Raw genomic sequence first — 21,058 nt, 5'->3', positions numbered from 1 at the left:
AAAAACATATAAACTCAGCTTGTGCCCCTTTAAGTGTATTTTCGTAGTATTTCGTAAAGGTCATTACTTTATGCATTCCAAGATTTAAGGTTTCCAAAGGTTAGTCCAACCTCATTGCATGTTTTGTACTTTTTACCATTTTACAAGTTATGAGTTAGTTTCATGACTTGTCAGCAGTAAGTCCTCCTGTTACTTGACCTAAACATTAAAGTGACCATATGGACAATATTTTGTATTTAACACTTCTTGGAAACCTCACCATCTGAAATACTACAAAGATCCTGTGTGGGTACAGTAGAGCAGGTTTTGCTAGCTTGAGAAAAAATATATACTGTACGTTGCTCATGCAAATGATACTTGGTCATCATAATGTATGTACAACATTCTACAATGTACCCATTCATGTGAAGTTGGGAATATTTCTTTCACTTTTACAAAATGAGTATGTTTTTCTTAGTATTGACACACGAGGCCCAGACAAGTTGTCTTATTTTGATATGATGCGAGGTCACATACTTTAGATACATGTATTGGTCTATAGATGGCAGTATTATGTTGTTGTTGTTGTTGTTGTTGTTGTTGTTGTTGTTTCTTGAAAGGAAAAGTAGACAAACTGTGGAAATATTCTGACCTCTTTTTGCAAAGTATGAACCACAGGACTCACTTGTTATGTATGAAGACTTTTGACTTATTACAATAAAGACAATCACTGACTTTCTTTACTATGATTTAGTTTTTCTTCTTTGTGGATAGTGTGAAACTGCCTAATTGGAAGTTGAAAAAGTTAACATGAATGAAGTTGAAGATTCAATCTGAAAAATAGGGTAAATGTGTGATATTGTATGGATATAAACCTGCTAGAATAATGGGTTTAGGCCAAAAAAATAAAGTGTGTTTCTGATAATCCGAATAATCCCAGTTTAAGCCCCAACCCTAAACATTTGTTTGCATGCAAAAAGGTAAAATGGTAACAAGTTATTTTTATTTTCATGTACATCTTCATACCTCTGCCTCATCTCTACTGTACATGGTCACTCTTTTAAACAATTTACTTCTATTTCCATGTGCAGCTTCATGCCCTAGCCTCATCTGTGGTCATTTAAAAAAAAAATAATCATATTCCAGAGAAACCAGGTCTGTTTAGGCTAAAACAGTAGTCTGCATAACGTGTTCATCTACTTAACTATAATAGTCTTCATTTACTTCTTTTACACCTCATCAAACTATCATGAAAATAATTTGAGCAATGATTATCTATCTTGATGGGATCAAAGTAATTCTTGAAAAATTTTAAGAAAAATAAAATGAAATTTCCTACCCTATTTTATGAAGTCTTGCTAGTGGAAACATTTACTTCTTTTACACCTCATCAAACTATCATGAAAATAATTTGAGCAATGATTATCTATCTTGATGGGATCAAAGTAATTCTTGAAAAATTTTAAGTAAAATAAAATGAAATTTCCTACCCTATTTTATGAAGTCTTGCTAGTGGAAACATTTACTTCTTTTACACCTCATCAAACTATCATGAAAATAATTTGAGCAATGATTATCTATCTTGATGGGATCAAAGTAATTCTTGAAAAATTTTTAAGTAAAATAAAATGAAATTTCCTACCCTATTTTATGAAGTCTTGCTAATGGAAACAAACTTTTTTATTTTACCTAAACACAAAAGTCGTCTCAAGTAATAGAATATTTGTTGCTTGAACATATATCATTATTGGCTCAGACGTGAACATTACCCAAGCCCAGTTCTAATCCCAAAATCAACCCATCCCAGGCCAGGTCTGTATGGTATGCAGTGATGGGGCGCCCTCACACATCGATCTCTAATTGTGACAAGTTTTAAAGTTTTATTTTTATATTCATGTCATTATGAAACACAAAATTACAGGTATTAGTTAGCAGCACAGACAAGGAAGGAACATATCAGCAACAGGTTTTGTTCTGAGGTGTTCATAGGGGATTACAAGCTCTGTTATCGTCTCTGTTAGTTTGCAAGGGTATCTTTTGTTCAAACATACGCTGAAAGTTACTGAGTTACATGATTTGCTCTTCGGGAACCATTGGTCTTTGCTTTCCACAGCAGTAAATAGCTTTCCTCACACTTTAAAGACTTATCAAAAATGTATTTGCCAAAGTTGAAATATAGAAATGTATTTGATTTTGCATAATTAGGGATATGAATTTCTGTAGGAAAAAAAAAAAAATAGGGTAAACCATATACACAAAGATTTGATGTTGCGGGCACAACTACAGAGCGCCCTCAACAATGTTCCTTACAGAAAACACAACAAATTAACTAACCACATGAATAAACTTCAATCCTGGCAGAATGTTTCCTTTTGTAACAAATGATACCACGAATTTGGGCTGATTATGTCATAGTCAAATTAGACAAAAGACAAAAGATCACAAAGTTTGGCCACTAGGAGTGCTGTTCTGGAGTGTTTGGATGGAATTTGGCAGGACTTGATTCATAAACCCAGTTTTACATAGCACAGTGCAGTGTTCTATTTTATCATGGATGTATTAGTGAGATGGTTTTATGTTATCTATTGGGAGTGGTTACATTTAAAATAAGTAAACACTGTTAGTTAGTTCTTGATGTGATCTCAACACCAATCATATGTGACGATACGAGCCAAAATGATATGTAATTCACAGTACATAACAATATGCTTTTGTTTCATCATTTTACACTGCAGTGTATCATGGCAAAAACCATGTACAACAATAACCAAAGGACTAGGCATAAATTAAACGGGGGGGGGGGGGGGTCTTTTTTTTTGGGGGGGGGGCAGTGTTTTGGGAGTAGGATCATCATGGATTCACATTGCCTTCAGAGATACTTTGATAAACGACTTTAGTCATCATGGAATCCAAATAGAAGAAACACTGCACAAAAGGTATATGTTCTTCAAATCAATATTTAATTCAGTAATAACTGAAAGAAGAATCTGATCATAAAATTTTTCAGCAGATCACGAATGTTTTACATATACAATATAGTGAATAATTAAACAACATGCTACTTGGTTGCCATCTTGAATCTTGCAATCTGCTGCCATGAGTACTCAACTATAATATTTTCATAGTTGAAGTTTTAACATGTCAGATGACATATGGCAGTAAAATACTATTAACTAAAATTGTACAACAACAAAATTCACAATCTTTGAAAGTTTTCAAAATAGGTTGAAGAAATGGCGATAGATTTTCCTGTTCAGCTAGTCTGTAGAAAAATAAGAGACTTTGTAGAGCTGTTCTCATAAAAATATTGGCATGGTTTGGTACCTGAATCACAAAATCTGTGCTGATGGGAACAACCACCTTAATGTCCTGTAGTACTACAACTATAACAGTATGCAAAACAAACTGACCCTACGTTGATAGACAAATATTCATTCAAAATTTTTTTTACATCGGAACATGTCAAGAATGTTATATAGCTGATGCGAAAAATCTCCCTGCACTGGCATAAAAGGCCACACTTGCAACCACCATATTGAATAGTGCAATGTATGAATCAACAGGAAAAGTTGTATGATTCCACTGGTGCTCATAAATTTGTCAAAGTTGTGAACAATCTGCCATATTGTTTGTACACACAAATCAGCTAGTCCTTGTTACCAAGACCTTTGCAGCAAGCTCTTTTTCCAATCACTCCAGATTAGGTATTGTCACAAGTAAAATAATGCCACAGTCCATTGCATCTATAAATGCATTGAAATTTATAATGAATGCTGGCTATCTTGTACTCTGAACAATAATTTTTTTTTTTAAAGTTTTGACTATTTTCATCACATAAGTGGCAAAACTAACTGGCAAGTTTATAGAGAAATAAAAGTTATGAAGTCAACTGACAGACGGGGGGGGGGGGGGGGCACTCCTGCCTATTTGGTGTATGTATATGTGTCACCCTTTGGGGTGTGGTTTTTCGCCCTTTTGGTCTAAAATGGGGTCCACAATTTTTTTATTTCGTTTTGTCAAAAATGGGGTCCTGGAAGGACCCACACAATAAATTCTCAACTAGTTTGGAATTTTTGGGAATTTCCCTCGGAATTTCCCACAGTTAATTCGCTGGTTAGCATTTTCACATCGGTGATTATGTATTTTGGTCTACAATGGGGTTTTCTAAAAATCTAAATGGTCTAAAATGGGGTATTGGTTTTTGGTCAAAATGGGTCTAAAATGGGGTATTGGTTTTTGGTCAAAATGGGTCTAAAATGGGATCTGGGGTTGACAGCAATGGCCACACACCCCTACCAGACATGGCCAGTTGTTAACCCCACCCCCACTCCCACCCCCACCCCCATAACAGACCATTTTCTTTTAGTACTAACATACAGTTCATCTTGGGTCATATTATGTATAGCTGCCGATTTGTACCTTGAAACAAGGTGGCAGTTTTTATGCATGTAAAGTACATGACTGATACAATGACAATTTCTGGGTGCACGTTAAACAATGTGATCACGTCTAAATACCATGGCTCTAAACAGATCCTTTTCATTGGTAGTCCCAGTGGGCTACCAATTTCAGAAATTTCAATAACATAACTACATACTGTCCATCAAGTGAACCACTATACAATCTTACAGAATGGAAACACTGTAGCAAAGTGTCAATAGATACAGTGTCTGGGGCTTTAATTAGATTTTTTCCAGTTTTTCTTTTTGAAGAATAAAAGAATGTGTTTAATAAAATAAGTTGGTCTTTTCTAATCCTCCTCTTCTTCTTCCTCCTCCTCATCTTCATCACCCCCTGCTGCAACTTGTTGCTGCTGCTGTTGTTGCTGTTGTGCTGCCTGTGCTGCTTGGAGTTGCAGCCATTCCTGTTGTTCTATTTCAGCCTGTTGCTGCCTGGCCTGTAATTGAGAGGAATAGGAACAGATTCCAGTACAGATACAAAAGGAAACTGCAGCCTTCATAGTGAGAGGTATATGCATGCAAATCTGAGTTGTTTTGCCCCTTTTGTTACCAGAAATCCCCAATTAACATCTGGTACAAAGTATGAAAATCTATGCATGTTTTAGCAGATTTCCCCTTTCTAATACTAGTATTACCATAACCTTAATACCAAGATTGCAATGACTTAGAACATGATTATTGCACAGGTTTACCTTTTCAAACAGTTCTTGTTGTTGTCTAAGTAGTTCTTCTTCAGGGATACCTAAATTTTCTAGCCGAGTACTCGCTCTTCTTTTCTTGGCAGCAACAGTTTTACATTCTTCAAGCACTGATTTAACTTCTTCAAGGTATGATCCATACCCCAAGCTTTCCAATGCTGAAGTGAAAGATACAGTAATTTCACTGAGAATCAGCTGTGCAAAAAGCTTTGTTAAAATAAATGTACTGAGCCCTTGTGAGGGCGCTAATGTAGCTCACTATGGTACATATATTTATGGATTGCGATTCACTTCATCCCAATTTCAACTTATTCCATTTCAAATCACCCAAATTTCAACTCGCCCACATTTCAACTCTTCTCTTTCAAAATCATGTAGTAAAGTAATTTGCAGATCTTTGCAATATGCTTTATGTGTGCAAGTATTTTATTTATAAAAGACGTTTCGATACTAAGACATAAAAAAACACTGTACATCCTATATACTGTCTTTTCAGTTTGGTTTATCCCTCCCTTGTTTTGGTAGGAAAACCAGACCTTTTACAGATACTGCAAAATATAACAAACAATCGGCCTAGAAATACGATGCACTGAAATTGGGATGAGTTGACACTGGGGTGAGTTGAAAATGAGATGAGTTGAAATTGGAATGAAATGATCCGTCACCTATTTATGCTTGTCAGATATAATAGACTATAATTATTATAGTATAGTGATTTTTTATACAGCACTTTCAAACCCAGTTCTCAAAGTATTTCACAATTAGTACACTTGGTGTAGACCAGAACCAGCACAATAGCCCATTTTAACTTTTCTTAATTCTTCAACTGCAACCATGGAATTACTGAGTCCTCATACCATGACTATCAAGAGAATAACATCTAAAATCACCAAATACTTCTGGTGAACAGTGCCCTCTGTTGACTACTTTGCAAATATGACAAAAATTTATATTGACAAAAAATCTATATTCAATGGATATATATAATAAACACTTGTTATTTTGTGTTTACAGTGCATAAGAGTTAGGCAAAATATAGGTTCCTGTTCCAAAGACAATAAAACCTGCAAACAGCTGTAACTGCCACTGGTAACTGTACCATTCTCTGAAAATCAACATTATATTGAAAATTGCTTCAGTTATATGCATATAAATGGCTATTGTGCATGGTAATTAGTGGTTGATGTATGCAAATACCTCTTTATGCTCTAGAGTCTATATAATATAAAAATCCTATTATAGGTTGATTATACCAAATTGTAGTGCAAAGAATAGGTACAATATCACACTGTCCCCTCTCACTTGTACAATGACTCTGGCTGCACCCCGATGCTTTGGTAGGTTGCTTCCTTTGAAAGAAAATCTTGCACATTTTGCAGAGGGCAAGCTGGATTGCTTTGAAGTCTCTCTGCAAAAATGTGACACTGTGATAATAAGGCATTTTGACACTTTCAAAATGCTCTTACCACATGTGTAGTGTGCATTCTAAGCTATTTTGACATGCCACTGTATACATGCATAATTTCTAGTGACACACTAAAATTTGGTGTTCCCTATCTCTTACTATGTGATGACTCACAAGAAATCCCAGTTCTTCTCATTTTGACTCATGACAACAAAATCTAGCTATCATTTGAGGGCATACTGCACATGGGGAACTCAATTCAGTGTAGTATCAAAGCAAGTTATAGAGTTCCCTGGTGGTAAGTATGCTATATAACAAGGTTAAAACACAACAATTAATGTAGTGTGTCTGGATGTGGCAAATGGGAAAATTCAAACTTAACCTAGCTGCAATAATCATAGTGTTAGTTTTGATTTTGCGTTGCTGTTTTTTTTCTCTGTTTTTGAGGTGTTTTCCTTTACATTGAGTTTGAACCCCGCAGTGGAAAAAACTTTTAAAAAAACGACAAGAAAAACCCTAAAAATCAAAACTATGCTACAATTATTGCAGCTACATTAAGCTTAGCCACAATAACTGCATAGAGGAGAGACTCCAAAGGGGATTTGTCTCCCAGATAAGAAAGTAGAACAGTGGAACCGACTTACGAATAGATATATGTGCGTATTCAAACTTGAGGGTCTGGGTTAGCACAGATTTAACGAAGGAAAGTGCGAAATACATGTATAGGAATAGACTCCCTAGCACACCTTGTGTTGTTATCGTCTGCAACTAGAATGTGTGTACACTGTTGTGCATTCACTGCACCGGTTGGAGACATGTAGTCTCGTCTCTTACCTGCAAGAATGTGTTCTGGTGAAATAGTTTTCTTAGTTTGTTTGTTACATATTTCATTAGCTTCCGACGAAATAAGATGGATAAATTCTGTACAACAATTGAGAATTAATTCCCTTGCGTCGTTAGCCACTCGTATGTTGGGAAGAAGTTCTTTGATGAGTTTGTTGATGGCAGCACGTGGAATTGTAGGTTCGTCATCGTTGCCAGCGTCTGCCATGTTGTCTGCAGTGTGTCCATAAAAAATACCGTGCAATGAAAGTGTTTCCCCTTCTTGCACTTGCTGTGTCTTGAATCAAGTGGAGACGGGAGAAAATCTTGAACGATAATATTTGAATCGAGACACAACCGGAAGTGACCGATGATGGATGTAGTTTCGCTCAAAATGACGGTTTACACAAAGACCACGGACTTCTCTGAAAGGACACTGATGCGCACGATACTGTTGATGTTCTCAACATATATTAAAATGAACATGCACACTCTCAGCTGCAGATTACTGCTTCCAAACAGTATTTACAAACGAAGGGTTTCGTATTGTTAGGATTCTCTCAACATGGCGAACTTAAGATTTACGCATGCGTGAGGTCACTGCACTTATTTGGCGTGAAGGAAAATTTGCATGCGGGTATCGCGCCTGGTGGATTACCATTCCTTTGATGTTCAGGGGTCTGACGTGAATTTTTGGTAGTTTACATACAATACATTTGAGTAAATCCATAAAAAGTATATAATTGTTACTTTGAACCGCCACTCTGCCACTAGAAATATATTCATCTTCGTATACTTTTTTATTTTAAAATGTTTTGAATGTATAGGCCCAACAATTGTCTAAAACAATCATAAACACAGTAAGTACATATCAATTAGTTTTGAAGAAAAACATTGTTAACTACAACTTCACTAACTACTAACGAAGCTTAAAGTGGCCAAATACATGATAAAACTGTATTTATTCTCTGGATATTTATTAATACAAAAACGCAACTTTGCTGCGTTTTCTTTACTTGAAAAAAAACATTGTGCAATAACATAAACCTTAATGCATTGTAAGCTTATAGCACAAGTCCGTGTTTGTAACTCAATAAATCACAAAGAACTATATAAAAAATGTGCAAAAAGTTTGTTATTGTACGCACAGGAATTTATAAAGAAACTTAAACTTCATATATTTTTAACTCTTCTTTTTTGTGGAGGGGTGTAATTTATTAAAGTTACAAGCACAGACTTGGCTACATTTTTTTCAATAGTTTTTAAATAAAAATAAAAAGTTGTAAAGGTGTTTTAAATTAATTTAAAAACCGCAAAGCCATTTTCCATCCATATAGCAACTTGGACTCTATATTAACACACTAGTAGTCCACCTGTCTACCGTCCGTCTGTCTGTATCTGTCTGTCTGTCTGTCTGTCTGTCTGTCTGTCTATGTATGTATGTATGTATGTATGTATGTATGTATGTATGTATGTATGTATGTATGTATGTATGTTTGTTTGTTTGTTTGTTTGTTTGTTTGTTTGTTTGTTGTTGTTGATTTGTTTGTTTTCGTTTTATTTTTGTTCGTTTGCATATTATAGGACCTGGATAGGTAGGTATGGGTAAGTATAAACTAGGCTTGTGTAATTATGTTCATGAAGCAGTCAAATCGAACAAATGCGTCAAGATTTATAACACATTTTATGTCCCATAAAATTGCCAGCTACTATGTGCATGAAGAATACAACCATTTGTCTAGTATCGATCAACTTCTGTTGCCCTTGTTATGTCTAAAGGTAAACAATAGAAAACAATTGTTTTGTTCACCCTTGTGTTGCTCAATTCCATTTCTGATGACGTTCGTGGCGGAGTTGAGATTCGCTGAAAAGAAAACATCTTATTGAAAGAAAACTGTTCCCTGTGAGAGTAAAGGTGTGTATATCTTTATGGCAAATTTCTGAATTTTTCTTCCATTATCGCAAGCCAGAGCACATATTAATATTTCTGCTGGCGCAATGAAATATGTTTCTGGTGGTGCATGCCTTAAGACGAGGTCTGTGGATTACGACGTTGTTTTCTTCCAGATCCCGTACTATAGTACTGGAATGTTTTGATAGGATGAGTATTGGAACGGATCCGATACACCGACAAAATTACAGGTCGTGTAAAACACGTGACATATTAATTGTTCGCATAGACCATGGATGTATTAGTGAGATCACTAATACATCCATGCATAGACTAAGTTATTTTTCCGAGACTCCAAGTGTAACTTACTCAATGTCGACGTACATACATGCTCGTGCGAATGTTTTATTGTTGATTTCACAGGCAGGCATGTCGCATGTCGCCATTTGAACTTGCGCTATCACATGTACATGACTTGTAAAGCAAACCGTGGATATATTGCAAACTTCCAAGATAAAAAGTTCTGCATTTTGGGTGTTGGACGTTGGTGAATTGATCAGGTGGGCTAATATGTAGTTGTAAAGGGACCTTACGAAGTTACAAAATGATCTTGTTGAAGGAGGTGGTATTTAGTTAGACCTATTGTCATTTCCATCACTTTTCTTGAGGCACAGTGTCATTCTTTACGTTATAATATTGCATATCGTCCCTGTTATCGTTGATGCACGGTGTACTCCGAGTAGTTGAAAGTGGACTCAGTTCTACAGATTTGCGATATTTCTTTTTAATTCCAGGTCCATCAATCGTTAGATGATATCGATCATAGTAAGTAAGAATTGTTTATTATAGTGACATGTGAATATATTATACATTTTTTTACAAACTTACCATAAAAAAAGAAAAGAAAATTAACACCCATGCATACGAGTAGGAGGGACACAAAAATGTGCATCATACGAACATACATCAAGTGTCATTTACAACTATACTGTGGTGTTTGAAATTGTTAAATGTTTGGCTATTTGCCCAGGGTTCTACGAACAAACATCTTTTGTTAGGTGTGATTTTACGGGATTGCTTTGATTAAACCAATTGTATAAATTACGTTCGTGGGCCGGGTGTTCAAGATCTACGGAGGGAGATTTATAGTGAATCCTTGATTACAATTATGTTTTTTCAACAGCATATACCACAAGCGCGATTTTGGTTCTGGTTCTGTGCAGATAATTGTGTAGAAGTAGTATGATGTAAATTGCAAACTCACAAACGACAGGGAACAATTATACTCTATTTGATGTTACCAAAGTTTTTCTTAATGTTGCCTTTTTAGGTTTAGCACATGATGTCAGCTGTTAAAGAAAAGAGAGAATGGGTGTCACATTTTTCAAATAAATCAAGTCATCGGACAAAACATAACGTACGGGGAAATATGAAGTCAAGAAGACAACGTAAGAACTATCGTTCTTTGAGTATGAATATTTATTCAACATGTGGTAACGGTCATTATATTGTGTCGAACTGACCCCACAAGCTCAAATGTGACACCCCCCCCCATAGGCCCAGTAAAGACGACATTATCAAAATGACCCCCCCCCCCCATGCATATTGTTTGATATATTACTTTCTATGTAAAATGTACAGGGTCTTACAATAATGATGTTACCATAGCAATATGAATAATTAATAATACCGGATAACTGATCTATGGAACATGTAACTTATACTCGGGGTATCTCAGTACACAACATTAATCCATGAGAGACTATGCTGACAAAACGTAACCTTACACCATAGGGTCTATGCCTACACTAATGGCTGATAATGCTACTTGTGATACATATATCTGTTTAAATACACTGCAGTCTAACATGATATAACAGAAATGTGCCCAATCAACTCTGTGCCGTGTATTAATACCAAGTGCTCATCATTGCAATGTTTTTTATGGGTTCCGTTAATGCATTCAACACTTTTTTGAAGTGAACATCAAAACCAGCGCCCCCTATCATAGAGTGAACAGAACCTACAATTTACAGTAGACAGCTTCAGCTTATCAAATGTGTATGTGTGTGTGTGTGTGTGTGTGTGTGTGTGTGTGTGTGTGTGTGTGTTAAAATTCTAGTACTCACCGATCATGCAATTAAAATGTATCAAATGAAACATGTTTTATGACTCCATCTATTGTAGCTGCCAAGTCTGACGAAGTAAATAGGGCTAAATTCAAACTATTTGGACATGATGAGCAATATAACAAGAAACAAGGGTAAGTTAGGGGCGAGATCAATAGTTCAATGTAGGATAAAAAATAAATTCTTTAGTTTACTGGGAAGGGGCTTTGAGCCATTTTAGTTCTCATCATAAACAATATCGATTTTAATTGTAATGGATATGTTATGTACACCAAACTACAAATATCTTTTTTAACAAATGTCATCAAATTGAGAAATGGAAGAATCTTTGCTATAGCAAATGTATGGCACTGTAATACGGTAAATGTCAACAAAAGAATTGTTTTTTTTTCCTTCCTACATACTGACTTTGTATTCACAGCACTACAAACTGCTACATATTCATTTTATAAGGCCTAACTAAAAGAATTTTTTTTTTATCCTACATTGGACTATTGACCTCGCCCCTCACAAACGTTCCAAATCTACAACATTGTACATGTACTGAATAGTACTATAGTACTGAACAATGTACTGAATAGTACTATAGTACTGAATAGGCGTAAAGAAACATTCTCGCAAACCAGAGCTGTTATTTCTTCCGCTACACTTTGAAATAACCCTGTTCTTACAGCACGTTTCGACGGTGCCGTAAAAGAGGCCGTGGTTTGCGACAATGTAAAGAAATAGCTGAATAAATTGTTCGTACTCCCTAAGAAAAAAAGATAGGAAAATGCTCCACGTGTCGTTTGTTTTCCTTTTCAATAAAAGTAACATGTTAGATAAGCTTAGATGTGAAATATACGGTTAAAAAGAAGGGAAGTGAGGAATTATATATTGGTTACCGACCTACACGACTACAGACCAATTTAATAGTTAATATATTTATAGTAAACAGTCTATTATTATCATAGTTAGGATAGTTCAGCAGTGTTCCTTATGCAGTCAGGAATACATGTATCTCCCGATCAGGACAATTGTCATAATCAGATTAAAAATCATAAAATATACTTTCCGTATTTATCCCGAATAAATTATATTGTTGATTGGTTTATCCTGATCAAGATAATTATCCCGATCGAGATAAACAGGATGCTACAGATAAAATAGTCTTCAGAGGCGTGTACTGAAAAATTGCTCTGGACAACTTGTCTCTGATCCCTGGCTTTAATTTTCTGTAGGTCTTTGAGAGTAGAACGCGCATACAAACCTGTCTCTACACTGCCATGTCGTAGTTCCTAGCAATGAGGAAATACAAAGGTCATTTATCCTGATCAGGATTTTTTTGATCCCGATCGGGGAAAAGTATCCAGTTTGGGGATATCCATGACTATTACTAGTATGTGCCTGTTTTAGTCAATGTAGCTGATGGCCATGTTCTTTGTTTCAGTAATTTGGACCAGACTTTCTTCTTCGACCAAAAACTACCAGTTATGGGTCACAAGAGAGCTAGAAAGTCGGTGCCTAACCAAAACAAGAGTGGTGTTGCTGAATTCGAAACACTGCCTGAAATCAGTGATATGAAGAGTACTGCATCAAAAGATGAACTTGATCAACCCTGCATAGGTGAGTGTTTTCAAATAATCATGTGGAGGGATACTACATGTACAATGCGTTCTGCCATCCACCGCATGATTGTGTACACTTGCAGTACAAATTCAGTCAAACTTGGTCCAAAGGTGACATACCGTAGTGGTCATATGTGAAATTTTTAGTTGAACTACAGTCAAATTTGGACAAAATGTGGTCCTATTTGTTTTAAAAACAAGCTATTTGCAAAATAGCTAAGGAACTATAATACCTCGAGGCTTGGTTCAAGTGTCTACCCCTATGTTATCAACTGTGACAGAGGCAAGCTATGAAAATTAGTTACATTATTTCTTTACTTGAAAACGGGTGGAAACAAAGATAACTTGTCATGACGTCTTCTATTGTTTCTGGTCTCTCATCCTACAGAACATGTCCCTCAAAATTGTGAATTACTGTCAAAGTACGGAAACAAGAGGGAAAACATTGCACCCGATTCTCCACAACCACTACTAAAGTCGTCAACACCATCATCACCGCCTTCATTTCTATCACAACTTTCACCACCACCATTACTTCTACCACAACAACCATCATCAGAACAAAGTCTTCCTCAACCACTTTCCCTGTCACCACCGGCAGAAAAGATAGGAGTGGCCGTGGATCTTGTAACTGATGTCCATTTTGTAGCTGATGAGGATAGTGGTGAATTCCAAAAAGTGCTTGAACACAATGGTGACAGCAAAGATGGCCTTACAGACACAGTAGGAGGGAATCAAGACATAGTTGGTAAACAATATTCTTTTGTTCAAATAAGAGAGAGAGAGAGAGAGAGAGAGAGAGAGAGAGAGAGAGAGAGAGAGAGAGAGAGAGAGAGAGAGAGATAAACAAAAAGAGGGAGACACGGTATTAATACTACCTTTCCATTATCTTTACTACACTTAATTTTATTTCACATCTTACTGCAGGATATATCTGATTTTATTCTTCCAGATGACAAGAACATTGTACAAAACCAGGCTATGGAAGGTACAGAGGGGGAAAAGGAGAAGAGCGAGAGTAAGGAGTCTAAGGACGGAGAAGTGCCAATTCCCCAAGAATCAATTGGCATTGTGTCTATGGTAATATTCATTGGTATGGATGTTATATACACGGTCACTGAATTTATCTATGATATCTATCACACTCTAATTAATCTTCCTTTCTTACCAGTGTTATTTGAGTGAGTTTTAGTCATATGAGAGTGAAATACAACTACAGTACAGTTATGTAGATGATTACTGTTTTAATGAACCAAGATCATAGGATACGTGTTGTGAATTGTAAATAAGAGTGATACATGTTGGAGAATGACATGTCCATTATTTAATCAATGCGATGATGCACCAGAGATGAGAGAATTTACAGAATTAAGAGATTTTACCATTATACATAACATAATTTTAAGCTGAGAAATTTCAATAGCAAACTGTCTTCAATTTCTGTATGATAGATGGTGTTGTGAATTGTGTACTTCTTTTATTCACCGACACTTAACATGTAACAAAAGTTTCCAGACACATTTGAAAATGTTCTTTCTCTGTAGCTGTAAATACGTCATTGGCAGATTGCATGTGTTTTGAGTGATGTAAGAAAGTTTTCATTATTCACTGCAGAGGATTACACAAATTTTAACATAGTTTGACTTTACATACCCAATTTTAGTTTTCATCATGATAACGTGTTCAGTCCCTTTGCTACTTACCCACCACTTCAGTAAATCAGATTACCTCGAGATCAAAATACGAAAATATGCCGAATAAAGATGTAAGTAAAGCATGTAACTATGTTGTGTTACATTACTTGTCACATATCGTTCAATGTAGATGGTTTGGATGAAATGTCAATGTTACTATCAGGTCATCTGAATGAAAGACATGATAACTGTACTTTTTATTGTTCACTATTATTGTACTAGATTACTTTTTCATATATTACTCACATTAAATTAAAATTAGCTTGTACACAATGATTCTGAATCAAATATTGGTAATGTGTGTGTTTGGAGTAAACAGTGTAGCCCTGTAACTCAGGAGCCAAGTATTATAATTTGGAGAGTTACTGTTATTACTTTGTGAGTAATAAATCATTGGATTTGCATTGAGAATAGAGTGCAGTGATGTGATTTATTATATAAGTCCCACATACACCAGAACATTTGAATTCAATCCTGTCACCCCTTTCAGGCACTGCCTTTAGGAGACTAAAATAACAAACAAACAAAATACTATTTCTTTTACATTTTTTTATTCAACTCAAAAAAGAAATTGCTCCCATTAAATTCAGTAAATTACTAATATCCGTTTGTTAAATTCAAACTTGGAATGTATGTACAATATTACACGTAAAACAAGCTTGTTTAGACACAATCTGATTAAAATCCAATGGAGTGTACACAAAAGAACAAATGACAGTAAACTGCGAGCTAAGAAGAAACCATGAAGAGTACACTACATCTGATTTTAATCAGATTGGTTTACAGTGCTCATGGGGAGCATGTTCAGAAGACTGTCACTGATTGGTCTATTTTGACTCAGCATTATTTGCATATTATAGCCTGGTGAACCAATCAATTTGATTTTCCAAAGAGTTCCACAAATGAATGAAAATTGTACAATAATGAAACTGTAAAACTGGTTACAAGTTTCTGTGACCATATTGTGGAAAGTTATATTTACAAACATCCAGATGACATAACAGAAATTTGTAAATCACCTGACAGATTTTTTATTTTACAACTGTGCACTTGACTAGTTTACCACATTTGTATACAGTGTTTTAGTGTTGGTTAACGAGTCAATGTACAAACGATTCTTTCTGATTATGTATATGACTCTATTTGCTTTATATACCATACTTTGTGTATTCTCTGTTTGTCACATTGCCAGCCTAAAATGTGGAAAATTCAAGAGAGAATTTCTGACCAGATGGCCAACTAGGGCAAAATATGAGTTTTTGCAGAATATATATTAAAATGTACAACCACAAGATACAATTTCAAGATTAAATTACTTTCAAGCTAAGTTCAATCTAAACAAGCTTAGATCTCCACATCATGTCAATATATTTCATGACCTTCAATTGAAGTCTTTGTGCAGTGTTGGCCATTTTCCCATCATTGCAATACTGTATTCCCCTTACTCTCAGGCAGGAAGCTGAGCACTGAAAGATGTAGTCTAAGAGTAGTCAAGAACGCATTTCTGACATGAAATCTTTACTATAATACAGGGTATCATTTTCACAGTGAAGTTACTCTACAAGAACCAACAGTAATTAAAATGGGGTTTCTTTTTATATCTCTTGACTTGGAATTTATACATTCAATATGCACCAAATCTGTAAACATACAGTCATTGTAACTGATACTGACAGTCAAATTCACTTCATGGCAAAAAACTGAGCATAACAGTTCATGACACAGTGCAATTAAAAGCTATTTTTAATACTATTTTCATACAAGCTATAGCTCTTTATATTAAAACTCTTGACATCGAAGATAAGCATTACATTATGAAATGCTGACACATGTATCTCTGCATTGATGCCGTTATTCAAATGTGCTCTGTTATAGTGGAAAATTCATGAACTATCTTTTCTCAAACAATCCTAAAATAATTATGAAAAATAATCAAATTTGGTAAAATCATCTCATTCACATCACAATACACAGCTAAAAATATATCAAAAAAGAAGTATCATGGATGGCTATTGAATCTTGAAGACAAAGAATGATGAGATGTCATCTGCATATTTAATGATAGTATTCAAATTTTCACTAATATGCAAATTTCTAAACAATCACTGAAGGTGATTGGAGGCAATTGTGACAAGGATTGGACATATAGAACTACAACGAAAGATTTGTAAAAGTCTGTTGACCCTCATGTATAAATAAATAAAGTTGTTAAATCACCAAAATATACTCGAAAACACTACTTTGAGGTAGTTATTATGTCATGAGTTTTATAGTTAGTAATAGTGTCATACGCATGTATTAATAAATGGAAATCACACAATTTAAGTAAAAGATATATAAAAATATGCCCTTTTTAATATAAAGTCTTTCATCCCGACTGTCATACATTTATTTGGTTGTCAATAGAATCTGACTAAAATCCACTGAGAGAAAGACAAAAAGCAACTTGGTTCACTTTTTTCATATTCTCAACATAGAATAATCAAATGACAAACATTACACTATAAAGAGTGACAACCTGTGACACATATTTTTATGATACTGCTTTGTGATACTGGATCTCACAGCAAATCTACAGTGTTGTTGAAATACTAGTGTGTAACCTCTGCTAGGCTAATTTTGATATTGTCTTTTCAATCCATTCTTAGGAATACGCCAAATGGTGCAGTATACAAACCTAGACTTTCATGAATATCTCGTGTCACAATGGTTCAACCATAGACTCTACACAAAATGGGGTCTATGGTTCAACCCATGTCATGTTGAATTATGGTCACAACCATTTCCCTTTGTGACTGGCTGATAATTGTGTTTAAATTGCACAGGTTAAATTGCTAATGAAGTCATCAGACACAGTAAGTAGACTCAAAAGCCAGTAACAATTGTGTCTGTTTTCCATCGATATTTCAGTAAAATATTGAATTCGTTTTCCTTACTAAGTGTGTGGGTTGACAGTGTCAAGATCTGCATGGTGACTGTTCTAAGCTATTTAAATACTGACATTGAGAGAAGAGTAATTACATTGTCTATTGTTAGATAGGTTACCTGCTCTGACTACTGCCCTAGAGAGATAGTAAAATATAAAGATCTTACATTTCAGAATCAAATCATGCTGCGTAAAGGAAGTCTAAATCTTTACAGATCATTGGCCAGTGTTGTTGGCTATTGAAGGCACAAATGTTGGTACTTGTAAGTTGTATCTAATCAGGCTAACCTCTCATCTACCAAAATATTGAACGATCCAAAAAGGTTCGTACAGTATTATCTGTTGTAATCATCCATTGAAAAGTTTCCTTTCAGTGTTATTTGTCACGCACATTTTGACGCCGAATATGTTAATTTTGGTGTCAGAGACAACCATTTTGGAAAGAGAGTTGACATGAATAATTCAAAAAGGGCTCTATGATTAGTCAATTTCTTGCTGGACTTTGATAGCCTGCAACATGTGCTGACATTTACAACTCTGAAAGGAAATGTTTAATTTACAATCACAAAAGATATTGCAGTAAGAATCCCTTGACTATTTACCCAAGATGTTCTGGATCATTCTCGCACACCAGAGCTGTTATTTCTCCCGCGACACTGCGAAATAACAACGGCGTGTTTTGGATGGTGTCATAAAAGAGGCTGTGGTTTATGACAATGGTCTGGATGCATCTCTGGTCTACCATATTAGTCATTGGTGGCACTTGGTGCATTTTGAATTGTCAAGGTTTCTACATTCTATTGAAAACATTGAAGGTATTCACATGACTGTATATAGCACGCCCTCACATGGCCAAAATGTCACTATCCTGAACTTTTAACCAATCACAAAGAGCCCTAGGCTTTATACCAGTCAATTTAGAGACATACTGATAGTTGATTTACATGTACATATATGACAATCAGATGTAGAATGAAATGGAAGCTAACAGGACGAACCATCATATTGGACAACATACCGACGATTAAGGCAAATCACATTGGTCATTTGGTGGTTGTTATAAAATATTATACAATTCATGTCCTGAAGGTGGTTTTTTAAAGAGAAGGAAAGACCTTTAATAATTCAAGACAAAGGTGATGGTAATACACAAATACAATGAATGATTGCATATAGGACTGGGAGTCTACTCTGTGCAGTAAACCACACACACACCATTTTGCGTCAACAATACAACATATGCAGCCAGGAGGCAGTGGTTGATATTGAGATAGAATGGCTGGTAAAGTAGTAACTTATATGTCTAAATCTACTTTGATCTTGGAGTTATAAATGTTATTCCTGTATTTCCCCCAAATGCAGCATCCAGTAGTTATTATTTCAGTTATTGCACTCATTATAACTTTTACAAAATGACACTTTTCCCACAGGGAAATATTCTGCAGTAAGAACAATGTATTTTATTTGATTGCATAACTATTTAAACAAAATTTGCATACTCATACCTGCATTCAGCAAGGGATTCTTGGTCTTATGATAGACAGGACTATCCTGCTTGAAGATACTACCCTAGAGTAGCCATTTGTTAGTAACCAGACTAACCTTAAAATATCTCCCGATGAATGGGGACAAGGATAGTGTTGTTAAAGCAGTGTTAAATGCCTGAGAACAATTTGCCGAAGTATGAGTGTAGCGATGTGTATGCAATGCTGGACAATTAAGAACTGGCTAGTCTTGACGGGAAATGTGGCCTCATCTATTGTGAGACCAAGAATTTCTTGCCTGATGGCATTAGCAGTATGCAAGTATAGCCTATTTGCTATGCAATTAGGTAGGTTGACTGGTTACAATAGAAATTCAGGGGCCTTGGCTATGACATTATCAGCACAGCCACAGTACAAGGTATGAAGGTTGGTAACATTAGATTCAAGTAACCAGATGCCAAAGCATAAACTTATATGAAAATTGCATGTAAATTTTCACAGTACTTTTGGGATACAATGCATAGCTTTGTATAGAGAATGGCAGAGTTTGAATTTGAAAATATGTTCAGTCAATACTGAATTATTGCAAAAGAATTTATCAATCTGTAATCGATATTTAAATAGCTCACCTTTGCAGTATGAGATATAATTCTGTGTGCATCTCTAATCTGACCTCATGTTAACCTTTGTAGTGACGACCTTCAACCATAGCTACAATCACAAACTTTTATCCTTGACTTTGGAGACAGATTCCTGGAGATCATTTTTCTCATTTTCTAAAACTGTTTTATTATGTTTAGTCTTGTCACCGAGATCATCACAAATATTTCTCAAAACCATTACTAACCCTCATAAGATTAAATGTTGTCATAACACATGAAATATATTCCAAACAATTATGTGTTCTGCATAGGAAACTCTGTGTTTCTGTTTGATTTAGCAATTTTGACACTTTTCACAAGAAAACAGAGCTCTGATATAGGTCATCACCTCGGTCATTACTATAAACAATAAGTGATGTCACTCACTATATGCATGTATGACGACAAACTCCATTGTTGAGACCTACATTAATGACATTGCAAGGTGAAAAACAATGTCATTTATGATTTAATATTTGGACATACAAACTGTAGTTACTGACATGACTAGCATTTTTTTTTTTTTTCTGTTCTGACATCCATACATTGTTGGCAACGGTTTAAACAAACTTTGACTGTGGCTGTGTTTTATTTGTAAATTTTAACTGGACTTGTTCTTTTACTTTGATGTAAAAATCTGTGTATGTCACAGACATAAACACAATATGGTACTATCATCTACATTGCAATCAAAAAATCTTTGGACCCATCAACCTTATATTACAATAATTATGCATATAATGCAAATATAACTCTCCAAGAGAGTATTTCATGTCTGTTCACTGGTTAATCAATAAACTTAACATCAATGCACTGTAAAGGAAACTTTGTTAAGGGTTCTCTTTGTGGATTAAAAGTACTGCCGCCATTCCCATCTCCATGCTTAACACATTGAGTGACATAATTGTCAATGAATTATTATGTTTTGCCATACTTCTAGAAGGTGTGAATATGGTGTTTTTCACTTGACCTTATTTGTAGCATTCACTTGTAGAATCCCTACAATGTAAACCAATTGTAGCAACAAGCTCAGATTTGCTACAATGTATCTTATAAGTAGCAAGTATGTCTACAACTGCTACAGTGATGAGTGTGTGTTATATGAACCTCATGCCACTACTACAATGTACAATTACGAATTTGTTGCATTTGTGCAAATGTTACAGTGTACCTTATTTGCAGCTCAAACATATACATCTGTGCTACAGTGTACTTTATTTGTACACTGTACCAAGCATTTGCTTTATAATAATACATTGAACCTTATTTGTAGCAAGTGTATATCTACAAATGTTACCATATATCTTATTTGCAACAAGTAT

The 21,058-nt window shown here is 35.2% G+C and overlaps 1 protein-coding gene across 1 annotated transcript; it reads right to left on the bottom strand.

Moving 5' to 3' along the window:
* Positions 1 to 4,363: 4,363 nt before the first annotated feature.
* On the bottom strand, positions 4,364 to 7,877 carry LOC144441194 (protein Dr1-like). Its single transcript, XM_078130745.1, has 3 exons — positions 7,377 to 7,877; positions 5,132 to 5,295; positions 4,364 to 4,876 (listed from the first exon to the last, which is right to left on the bottom strand). Exons 1-3 carry the CDS (start codon positions 7,591 to 7,593, stop codon positions 4,730 to 4,732), a joined length of 528 nt encoding a protein of 175 aa, XP_077986871.1. The 5' UTR covers positions 7,594 to 7,877; the 3' UTR covers positions 4,364 to 4,729.
* Between the last annotated feature and the right edge of the window lie 13,181 nt (positions 7,878 to 21,058).

Source organism: Glandiceps talaboti, chromosome 10 (genome assembly GCF_964340395.1).
Source record: "Glandiceps talaboti chromosome 10, keGlaTala1.1, whole genome shotgun sequence".
Lineage (NCBI taxonomy): Eukaryota > Metazoa > Hemichordata > Enteropneusta > Spengelidae > Glandiceps > Glandiceps talaboti.
Note: the sequence above shows the minus strand (reverse complement) of the source record. Positions and strands in the feature narration are given on the sequence as shown.